General features: G+C 26.8%; 1 protein-coding gene across 2 annotated transcripts in view; it reads left to right on the top strand.

Annotated features, from left to right (window-relative positions):
* The window catches only part of LOC107452327 (STE20-like serine/threonine-protein kinase), a 42,063-nt gene that overhangs the window by 9,606 nt on the left and 19,859 nt on the right, over positions 1-12,598 (top strand). Inside the window, exons 5-12 of one of the 2 annotated variants that reach the window (XM_087161694.1) lie at positions 376-570; positions 2,090-2,171; positions 2,285-2,392; positions 3,431-3,563; positions 5,836-5,952; positions 7,692-7,769; positions 9,158-9,271; positions 10,655-11,669. In XM_087161694.1, coding sequence (XP_087017820.1) covers positions 376-570; positions 2,090-2,171; positions 2,285-2,392; positions 3,431-3,563; positions 5,836-5,952; positions 7,692-7,769; positions 9,158-9,271; positions 10,655-11,669 — 1,842 coding nt within the window. The remainder of the gene's footprint in view (positions 1-375; positions 571-2,089; positions 2,172-2,284; positions 2,393-3,430; positions 3,564-5,835; positions 5,953-7,691; positions 7,770-9,157; positions 9,272-10,654; positions 11,670-12,598) is intronic. The other variant, XM_087161695.1, reaches the window with a different exon arrangement.

Genomic DNA, 12,598 nt, shown 5'->3' with positions numbered 1-12,598 from the left:
GCTAAAGAAGCTAATGCTTATGTTATAATGTTCTTGTATGTCTAAACTGTTTAACTAAAAAAAAAAATGTAAAATTTTTTTTGAGATTTTTAATGTTTTTGTATAAGTTCAAAACACAATATTTTTCTATTAAAAATTACGAATACGTTTGTTGATTTATTAAACTTACAGCACTATTTGGTAAAAGATAAGTAAAATGTGATTAGTATTATTTAAGTTGCACTTTAAATTAGAAAAATCTTTATACTATGGATAATCTAGCTATAATTTAAATTTTTTGGTCTGCAGAAATTCCTGTGTGTTTAAAATGTATAAATTGTTTTTTTCTTTCCCACTTAGGAAAATTTATAAATTGTTTTTCTTTTTCCCACTTAGGATGGCACCAGAAGTGGTTATGTGTGAAACTTTTAGGGATAACTTATATGATTCTAAAGCTGACATATGGAGCTTGGGTGTCACTTTAATAGAATTTGCTCAAATGGAACCTCCAAATCACGAACTCAGCCCTATGCGTGTGTTGTTAAAAATACATAAATCTGAACCTCCTACCTTAGATCAACCCTCAAAGTGGTAAGTTTTCTCCCAAAAAAACCTTAGTGTAAAGTATATGTTGTGTTAGTTCAGCGAATTTTAGGAAATCAGCTATGGAATGTTAGAGATGCCAACTTGCTCCGGATAGCGAATAAATGTTTTAGAGTGGTAGTATTTTATTGTATGATTCTTGGTTTAATTAAATTTGATTTATTAGGATTTTATCCACCGCTATTTCTAAATAATTCGAAGGCTTACATAATTTGCTACTTAATGTAATTTAGTTATGTTAAACCTTTTTAAAAGTAATCTAATTTAACCAATTATTGGCAAAATTTAGTTTGTAGTTAGTTACCATTTTTTTAATTATTTTGTCGTGTCTGGAGCAGTTGGCATCTCTGGAATGTATAGAAATATCCAGAAGTTATTCGCTAGACAAATTAACTTTTTGTCCTCTAAGATCTTTCATTCAGGTGTCTTAAAATTGATTAACAGTTTTAAAACTAACTAAATAAAAATAGAAGGTAATAAAAATGTGCCGTTTGATGCATTCTCCGTAAGAAAATATTAATTATTCTCTTCTTTAACTAACTCTAACTTTGTTACAAAGATTGCTAAGAGGCAGGGCTGATTGTGCTCCGGAAAAAATCTGAATTTCCGGAATTTTCGCTAACAGTGATTCGGAAGTTTCCGGAGATCGAAGGTCCAGACGTTTCAAAGAATCATTGATCTCAGAAGTTTCCGGAAATCAAATTTTCGAAGGTGGAACTTAAAAACACAGTTTATTTTATTTGTTTGTAAGGGAGAGCCAGAGAAATACTTTATAAGCTTATATTCATGATTAATATTCATTTTTTATCAGTAAATAGTTGTTATAATCATAAACTCAAGAAAGAAAGACATATTTGTAAATTTTAATTACTTCTCCAGGCCATCATAGGTATGTGTAAATGGTATAGGTATGTGTGAAATTTTAAATATATTTTAAGTAAACTAAGAAATATTGAGAAAAAGGAAGAAAAAAAACCTTGTTTAATTTTTTTTCTGATTTTTGAATTTAAACATTTTTTTTTTTAAAAAAACTCAAGAAATTTTCCGGAATTTTGACTTGGGCTCACAATCACCCCTGAAGAGGGGACATTGCTTATAAAAAAGAAATTAGGGAACTAATTTTTCTGAAATAATTAACTACTTTGTTGCAGTCAACGGACAGAATTGACATATATTTCTGTTAGATGTATCTCACATGCAGCAGAAAGTAGTGTTTTTCCCCCAGTTAGTAGCATATTTTTATGAACTTTGTGACTACTTTCTGAGCTTGATGCGATGGAATTTACTTATTTTTTAAGCTGAATACTGCAAACTATACTTTTCTGTTTTTCTTTAACCTATTAATTAATTAATCTTAACTATTAATTAATTATTTTATTAATTAATTTTCTTTAACCTATTAACCTTTAATTAAAGAAAAAAGAGAAAAAAATAACACCTTATTTATCTATGTATGTTATTTTTCATTCTCTATATTTATTTCTTATCTGAATAAATGCTTTTGAAGGTCATCAGAATTTAAGGAATTTTTGAGAAAATGTTTAGTCAAAGATCCTTTATCTCGATTGACTGCTGCTGAATTACTTAGGGTAAGGTTGGCCTTTTATTTCTTACATATTTAAAAAAAATGATTATTACTAAAGTGGTTATTTACTTATTTTAAGAATTTAATGTGTTTAATTTATGTTTTTGTTATTTATAGCACCCATTTATATCTAATGCAACAGAAAGGAGACCACTTTTGGAACTTATTATTGAATATAAAGCAGAGGTTTTTGAAGAATTAATGGAAGATCCGGATGATGAATCTGTTTGTATTCTGTTTTCTTTCCTTTTTATTATTAAGCCATTGTTTTATAATTATGCTCATATTATTTTTTTTTTACATTTATCCCTGGTTTTTAGAAAATTTATCTTGTTGAATTTCAAAAGAAACTGCTGAAAATTTTTTGCATATTAACTTATAAAAGTTACTTTTACTTAAAAAAGTTAGTGTATGGGAGGCAAACCTCTGTAAATAGAATGCCCCTTTAAAAAAAAAAAAAATTGTGTGTTACCTTTTTTTCAACTTTTGAAAGAATAAAAAATGTTATTTAAAAATTTATTATAGGATTTTTATGCAAATGGCAAATTATTTCTATTTAAGTTTGGATAGTGACAAATATAAAAACTAACGTAAAAATACAACAAAAAGAAAAAAAAACTCTAGTTTTATTGTTAAAAAAGCATTTTTAAAGGTTCAATCAGGCAGGTTTTGCATACAATAAAAATGAAAAACTTTAATTATGGCTTTTGAACTTGTAAATTTTTATTATCATAGTCATCTATATTGGGATTGGCATGCTAACATAATTAGATGTTTATGGTGCATATCAGTTTTTCTTGAACAATATTTTGAATTACTTATGCTTATTTTCAAAAATATTTATCCAGAAATATAAGTTGATATAATATCAATACCTGAAAGTCAAATCATGTAAATTTGGAAAAATGCTTGCATATTTTCGAAATTAATATAATTTAGATTGCTTGCTGTTTGAGCAAGTGCCTTATTGTGTTTAGTATTGTATGGTTGCCTAGGACAATTGATTTCGTTTAGTTTTCTGGCATTGTTATTTTTCACATTTTATAATTTTTTTTAAATATTTTGATAAGTTTTTATGTACTACTGTCAGAATTCAGTTGTGGCAAGTCTGCCATGAATTGGTTACCTTTGTGTTAGTTTGTTTTGATGATATAGCATGCATATGTATGCATACATAACATGCATACATACATCTATCTATCTATCTATATATATTGAACTTACTTTAATTAAAAAAATAACTTATTCAAACTATTTTGTTAGGAATCATCTGTTGTATCAGCATTATGTAGAACCTCTCAAATTAGTATGGAAAGTGAGATAGGATTAGATACCATTTCAAATTACAGTGGGAATACAGATATATCTACTGCAGAAATGAAAAGTGAAATTTCAGGTAAACCTTGAACTATATTTGATTTAAGTTTCGAAATTGTAAAGTAGCTTAATTAGTTAACTTAAATTAACTATGTAAAGTAGTTATTTTTTGATGTACAATTATAGTGAAATCTTGTGGCACTGCATATCAAATGTTATTTTCTTTTCATTTTATTCTTATACTATACATAAATAATATCAGCTATGTACAAAATATATTACTAAATGAGCAATTTTTTATTGTGAATTAATAAAAATGAAATAATTAATAAAAGCATGCGTTGAATATAAAGAAAGCAGTGTATTCTTTTTTTTTTATTCTAAATAAATGCAATCATTTTTTTTTTCTTTTTGTGGCTAAATTTTAATTTTCAAATCTATGCACATTTTTGTTATTTTCTGACTTGACTTGGGCAGTTTTCTTAAAACGTTTTTTTGTCTTCAGAAAGCATGAAAAGTTTTACTACATTTCTAATATTCTTACTTAATTCTTACTAATAATAAACTTAATTCTTACTAATATTAAACTTACTGCTTAACTGATATAATTTATTGTTTGTACAGTGTGAATTATTTCTTCAGAAACCTCATACTAATGGTTTAAATATCAAAATAATTTAGAAAAATAACTATTACTCTATAAATAAATTTCAATTTGATACTTTTATAGAAATATGATAATTTAGGTAATTTACAAATCTTAATCAGTTGACTATAATTTATTGTAATTTTAACTATTTCTAACCGAACTTTTTTAGAAATATGATAATTTAGGTAATTTACAAATCTTAGTCAGTTGACTATAATTTATTGTAATTTTAACTATTTCTAACCGATCTATGCCATTCTTTGACTTGAAACTTCCATAACCATTTAGAGCTCTAAAACACTCAAGAAGATATTGTCTTTCTTTCAGTTTCTATTATTCAGTTTTTTTGTATTGTCTATTATTCAGTTTCTTCGGAAAAAAAGTGAGGGTTTCTTTAATTTTACCATAAGGATTGAGAAAATATTTCTTTAATTTTAAGTTATTTTAAACATAATACTCTGAACTATATCTTAAAAATTGAAATAAATGTTTTAAAAGTGAAAATGAGTTTATAAAAAACCTAAAAGCAGTAAATTTTAAGAACAGAGAAAAATCTATCAAAAGTTTAATGTATAGTAAGCAAAAAAAAAGAAAAGAGAGATCACTTAGAAGAATTCTTGCTTTTATGACCGAATTTTTTTACTCACTAAATGTCAATCTTAATAGCTTTAAGGATTTACCACAAATATGTTAATAAATGAGTGGTAACTATTGATTAAGTTGCAAAGCTAGTTCCAAAAATGCACTATTTCTAAATAAACATGCTTTTTTTTGTAGAATTTGGGAATTTTGATCACCAAAATATGGGGATAACTGCTGTTTAGAGTATATAGTCTTAATATTTTAGCAGAATAATGGTCTAAAGTTTGGGCCTCATGACTTTTTTTTTTCTTGATGGAGAGTATTTCTCTATGTTTCAACAGCTTTTAATAGTTTCAGTAGTAAAATATGCAAATTTTTGGTTCATTTTAACTTATCTAATTTTAAATAACAAATACTAAGTTAGTAAGTATGACTTTGTTAAATCGTTCTTGGAAAATCATGCAAATTTTTTGTTTAAAAATGAGTTAGTTGAAAATTATATAAAAAATGTGTCTTTCTTAGAATTTAATTTTTTTCTAACTATCATTAAATAAAATTTTTGAATAAAATTTATTAAATAAAATTTATTATTATAAAATAATAATAAATAATTGATAAAAAGTAATTTTGTGCATGAAATTATCTTCGAATTTTCAGATTGATGCTAGCCCATCCCCATTTTTTTTAACAATCATGAATCAAAATATGTTAAATAAAAGGTATATTCGTTCAGAAAAAGCATATTTTTGTATCTTAATTAATAGTAGACATCACTTAATTAGCATATTTAAGGTTATATCTTTGAACTATTTACATTGGCTCTTGGATATAAAAATCCAATCATTAAAACAAAAGTTATTCATTATAATATCTTTCTTTTTTCTCTTTTTGATTCACTGAACAATTATGCTACTTACGAAAAATTTAACTGTTAGAGAACCTTCAGAATATCTTTATTGCTCATAAATAATTTAAAAATTTTTTCTGGGAAATAAATAATGTTTGAAAAAAATAGTACTTACTGCTTTTTTTAATTCCATTCTTCACTAAATATTTAACTTTGAATCTAGAATTAAAGATTAATTGAAAAGTTATGAACACATTTATTCTTATATTGCAGAGAAAATCATTGTGGAGCAAAAAGATGCAGCAATAGAGTCAGCTGGAAGTGAAGAGTCATTAGCATTTGAAGATAATGAGAAGACTATTTTGGAAGATGATATTACAGGTGCTCCTGGTATGCTATTCAGTTTGGATTATATGAAGATTATTTATATACACAAAAGCTGTTACACGTACTTTTTAATAAAAATTAGCTGTGTGTGAACTTAACTAGTGTACTGCATTTAAAATAACAGTGCTGTTCAATTTTTAAACAATAAAATTTTTAACAAACTTAATGCTCGGGAAATATAAAATGTAAAATTTTTGGCAATGGCGTTTCTAAAAAATATTTTTTTGCTAGTTAGTTTATTATTATGCATTTAAATAGCAAGGGATTTTCAAAATTTGCAATATTTTATATTGATGTGATTGTCTAATTTAATGACCTTATCTGATTTGTTTTGTGATGATGTGATTTGCTATTTTGAACTGAGACCTACTATGATTGCTGTTCGTGATGACTTGCCATGATTTTTTTGTATTTTAAATTCGAAGCTGATATTTTTTATGTTTTTATGTATCAGTGATTACAATTGTGAATTTACAACAATCATTAACCATAACCAAACAGACAAAACTAAAACAATATCGTCTGCACATGACATTATAATTATATGGATAGAAAGTAGATGCTGTTATGAGTTTAGTTGTATAATGCTTATACATGTGAGGAAATATAAGAATACCACGACAGCCGAGGCAACACACATCGATCATATACATCAATCTTATAGATACACATTAGGATATGACATCTTTCTAATGTCTTGATTCCTGTGAGCCTGGAATTCGGCTGAAAAAGCTTAGAACTCAATTGTATTTCCAACAACTTCATTACCATGCAGAAAGGGTATATTTAATATAATTTGCACTGAAAAATCCAAGGATATTTTTATTACAGAAAATCATTGCACAGAATTGGCTCCAAGCATAAACGAAAGCGAAAAAACTATCAAAGTTTTCTGTTATAATAATGAAAAAAACCGGATTGACCTCTCCTTTCCCAGGCCTTTCGTCAAAAATTGATAAGGAACGAGGATTTTTGCTGTTATATATATGGCAAAACTGAATTCTTCAGATTCGTGTTTATTCTCTGCAAATCCATTTTAAATTAAAGTGGCTTTTGATTTTTATTTGTGGCGCTTACAACTCGCTACAACTTTACACATTTTTCAAATTGTATTATTAGCTGTTCATGTAAAGCAGGACTTGCATGCTCCAAAATAAGAAATTTGGTGCTTTGAAATTGCTCCAAAGCTGGCTTTGAGCATTTTAAACCCTGTAAATAGGAAGATATGTATGATTAATCGTATAGATTTAAGAAAAAATCTATGTGAATATGGTTTGAAGTATTAATGGTTGGTGCTAGTGATAGTTTAAAAGTTTTGTTGTTTAGTTTTTTTTACAGCCTTTGTTTTAGTTGAATTATTAAGTAAATATGCAAAGTACTGCTCAGTTAAAACAATATTTTTTTTTTACGAAAAAAGTTACACTGTTTTAGACCGTCTTTCGATATTATTTTGAAATAATGCATTAACCATTGTATGTCATAAAAAGTTACTGGTAGAAGTCATTGATTTAAAAACGAGATTTAGCAGATACTGACATAATATTGTAATTTGACAGCTATTGTGTGTATTTAAGCTATATATGTGTGTTTCAATTGTTTTTACTTGAAATCCTCAATTTTACTAAAATTTGATGTTTCCTAATTTTAACATTACTTGAATTTACGCCTGAAATTTGTGAGATATGCTTTTTTGATTATCTCAAATGAAACAAAAACACTTTTTTTGTTTTTTATATTTCCAGAAGACATTGAAGTGCCTCAAGAAATTACTTTAACTGAAGAGAGTAACTGCTTTCTTGCTCCAAATGATAGCAAACAAGGTATTAAAGACTTATATATCACTCATTTGGAGAAATATGCTTCCAATCAATAATTAAAAGATACCCATGGGAAATATTTTTAATGATTGAAAACTGAACCACTTAGGCAACTTTTGGGGATTATGACTTAGTTTGGGAAGGGGGTTATGTTTAATACTATTAGATAGCTTTTTTGAAATATCAAACGTATCTATTTTTATATTTTTTCTTCAAATTTTTATATATTTCTCAATATTTCTCTGTTATTAAGCAATTTACTCCATTTTGGGATTTTATCAGCATCTGTGAACCAAAATGCTAAAAACTGTAGGTCAAACTAAAGTACTTCTTCTTGTATTCATCCAAATCAATCCTGTCTCGCTTCCAAAGAGTATTTTGAACGCTATGTTTGGATTCAGTGAAGGCATTTATTGAAAATATCTCCTACATATGTTTTTAGATTAGAGATCCAATACATTTTTCTCCTGATACTTGACCATTTCTATACTCTTTGGTCATCTTGTATAACTAAGGGCACATGATGTAAAAATATCCTACTTTTTGTACTTTGGAAATTTAATTTAAAAATTAAATCTCCATTGACATTATTGAAATAGAAACAGGTTGATATGGTGTTCAAATATTCTTAAGACAATGTGACATGAATGAGAAGACTAGAACAAGTTTTGATTAGAGAAAGCACAATTTTCAATAATCAAATAAATAATTAAATAAATGTGTAAATAAACAGCGTAGAAATTAATATGGTCTTTAAAGATCACATTAGTGTTGATAATCACATTGGAAAAACCAGATGCATTCTAAAATTTCAATGAAAGGAACATGACAGATGTATCTAACTGTTCATTATTCTGTTGGAAACTTCGGCATAAACTTAACTTAGATAAAAAAAACCAAAATTCTTTCCATTCCTGACTTAAGTCATCTTGATGATAGTAAACCTTTTTTTATTTACATGAATGCCAATTCCCTATTAAATGTCCCCTTTTGCCCTGCACCTATATGTAAATGCAATCTGCCCTAATTTGGCCAACAAAGTTTCCTCCGCTATTAAAGTTTTTTTTCCTTCCCTCCTTTAGTTTCCCTTACAATTTTTTGTTGACAACTGCATATTTTCTTATTTCAAACATTTTCTGTATTTATCTTTGCCATTTTGAGAATCATATCTTGTTTGAGTGCTATAAATTTCTCTATCTTTTTTCCATTTAAATTATAAAGCTAATGAACTTTTAATTGTGATATATATCTTTTGCTTCAATTTTCTTGGGATTATTCATTTCAGATCCCATATTCTTATTAAAATAAATAAATAAATTTTCTTAATTATAAAAGTTTCTGTTCTCTATTCTTTTTAAGTGTCTCCTACTACTTTTTATATTTTTCTATAGAGAACGACAATGTAAAACCCATTGAAGCAGAACCCAAACTCCCACAGCCAGAAGATAGCTTGATTGCTAAAGAGAATGTAGCTGATAATTTAGAAGATACATCAGTTTTTAAAGGTATGTTCACCTGAAGCTGTTAGTTTTCGAAGCAATTTAGCATCAGTCAGCTCTTTAGCTACCATTAACTATCTTTATGAATTTACTATGCTTTAAAGTAAATTAAATAAAATTAATTTTATTAGTAAAAAAGTTAAATTTTTTCAGTTTTAAAATGCATTAAATATTATTATTTCTGTAAATAAATTTAACGTTAAAAAACTGTAATGCTATGTTTCAGTCCTTATATTTTTTAAAATTTTGTTTTTCATTATGAAAAAAAGTTATGGTGTCTTGGTTTCTTTATAACTATAAATAATTGCATTTTTGTGCTGTGGCTGTAATTATATTTTGATAGTTGGAAAACAATAAAAGTTCAACGAAGACGACTGTAAAACAACAATCTCATTTTGGTTGTATGGTATCACCTTTATTTTCTTTTCAATTGATTTTTTATTTCTTGATGCAGTATGGCATAGATAATTGTGATATTTGTGTGAGTTGTTACACAAAAGATGGTGCGTGATTTCTTATCTTCATTGCTTTGCTTCAGTCAAGAAATTTTAGGGGTGTTAGAAGAATGTCTGTATTTTAAGTAGCAATCAGTTTGTGGAAAAAAAGATCAATAATTTTTGTTTGTGATTTTTTTTTTTTACAATTCCTAAAAATATTAAAATTTTAAGTGGTTTTATTTGGCTTTTCAGTGGACATAAAAGAGTAGCAATATATTTTAATATCTCTTATGAAATGTGATTGCAATAATTCAATTTAATCTTTCTTTCTTTTTGTTTCAGTTCGAAATATTTTTAAACATTACAGATTTATTTTTTAGCATTGAGCTGTAAAATAAAAATCAATTCAAAATTTACTTTTTCATTTCTTTCATGAATTTGAGTCCAGCATTGCTAAGCCAATTTTTAAAACAAGAAAATTTTTTGATTTCTCGAGCAAGATCCTTCCTTATTTTTCACAACATTAATTTTTTAAACTTTAGATTTCTGAAGAGTGAAATTGAATTTTTACCCTGCAAGTAAGGAATGTTATTTTTCATTTAATCAAAACTCATTTGCATAAAAATTTTGAATTGTCTTTTGAAAAAGTATCTTAGCAAACAAGGTAATTATTAAATAACCCTAGGTAAAAATCTGGCAACATCAGGGTTATTAAACTCTTCTCAGTTTCTAGGAATAAAAATTTGATAAAATTTAGTCTAAGCATTCCCTTAATAGTTAATTGTCTTTAAAAAAGCTGATGTTAACTGGACCGTTTTGAGATTATTCAGATTATCTATGAGATATATATGTAATAGCGAGTTACTGTTTACTAATATTTCTCAGCATTTGTTAAAATATTTTTAAATAAAAATATTTGTTTACTAAAAATATATACATATTTTTATTTTAGAAAAGTTTCAAAGTGTGTCAGAAACGGTTGTATTAAATACTTCTGTCGCTGATGAAAATTTATCTACCTCAGATGATAATTTGGCTACTGCTGATGATAATTTAGCCACTGCTGATGATAATTTAGCCACTGCTGATGATAATTTAGCCACTGCTGATAATAATTTGACTACTGCTGATGATAATTTGGCTACTGTTGATGAAAATTTTGTGACTGCTGATGATAATTTGACTACTGCTGATGATTTGGCTACTGCTGATGATAATTTGACTTTTTCTGATGATAATTTGACTAAGGTTGATGATAATTTAACTTTCAGTGTGAATGAATCTGATAAATGTATGTTAAAATTGACTGAATCTTCAAATGAGAATGTTACCCCTTATATTGAAGAGATAGATATAAAGGAACTAAGGAAGTTATCTTCTGACTCAAAAAGTGAATCAGATTTATCTATTCAGGACAAATTGTCTAATAGACGTACAATGTCTGATGACAGTTTTGATATGGCTAGAAAGAATTCAGATGTATGCTTAGATCTAGCATCAGAATCTAAAACTGGGGGAACAAGTGTGAATTGTGATACATCCAAAACTCCAGATGGTTTATTAATTTCAATTAAACCTGGACATGATTTTAATTCATCCTACAGAAAATCTCTGAACAAATGGTGCTCTGTGGACAGTATCTATGAAAAAAATGATGAAGAACATTCATTTCATACTGGTTCTTTGCATGATTTAACGGATGAAAAATATAAACCTTTTTCAAAAGATGAAAATAAGTCATTAATTGTTCCACAAATGTTAGTTGATAAGGATAAGATTGAAGAAAATAATTCCTTAGAACAGCTTGGATTGGATACTAATACAATGATAGTGGAAGAATCTGCAACTACTAATTCTTTTAGTAATCTACAAAATGATATGGAAGATCCTGACATCAATAGCTGCCCGCCTAATTATGAAATGGCTTGTGAAGAACCTGTGATAGAGGAATCACCTAATAGAAATGAGTATGTATTTTTGAAAAATTTACTAGTTATGTAGTTAAAATTTTTTTAAACCTTGTTTTCTTTTTAAATTTTGCTGTGAAAATTGCTTCAATAAATGCTCCCTGCTACTCTAATGCATTTGAGGTACTCCAACTTGATTAAAGCAAGCATTTCTGCTCAAAATCTACTCCCAATTCCTCTAGGTTGCATTCCAAATCTCGCAAAAATAAAAATAAAAAATTTCCCTTCAAATTTACCTGCTCTAAAAGAAGCATTTTTCACATAAAAAAGCTAGCAAATTATTACTACTTAAAAAATAAAATCATCTTTTTTTAAAACTTTTATTTTCCTTTCTTAGTTTGATTTATGCATAAAAATTATATCAATATCCTCTTTTGTGTAAAGTTATGTAATGTATTCTTATAAATTAGAGAAATTTTATTTCTGTATTTATAAATTTTTGTAAGTTTTCAATTTATTACATTACAACCAACCTTAAAAGTAAAAATTGTTAAGCTGAACATTGTACCTCTATTGTATCCATAGTAATATTCATAATAAATTTATCTTCTTGCTTTAAAACATAGTTTAGTATTGGTATATTTATATTCAAATGTCTGCATAAGTCTTAAAAATAAATTAGTTGTTCAGACCTGCTGACTGCTACCTGAAGGAAATGTGGTAAATTAATAAAATATAAAATTTTTAAGCGCACAGATAAACTTTTACTGCAAAAAAAAGTGGAATAATAAGCAAGCTTATGAAAAGAACTGAAAAGCTATACAATAGAACTATACAGTTAACAGTTTAACTAGTTTGAGTTTCCTTTTTTAATTCATTTTATTTTTAAAAAAAGCATATAATTTACAAAATTAATTCAAGTAACTTGGATTAAAAATTGGGATAACTTGAAGACCAGATCTTGAAAAATTCAAAATAGCAATTTTCAT

The sequence above is a fragment of the Parasteatoda tepidariorum genome, chromosome 4, assembly GCF_982258835.1.
Source record: "Parasteatoda tepidariorum strain Cologne lab strain chromosome 4, Ptep-v5.0, whole genome shotgun sequence".
Lineage (NCBI taxonomy): Eukaryota > Metazoa > Arthropoda > Arachnida > Araneae > Theridiidae > Parasteatoda > Parasteatoda tepidariorum.
The sequence above is the reverse complement of the archived record's forward strand: the minus strand, read 5'-3'. Positions and strand labels throughout refer to the sequence as shown.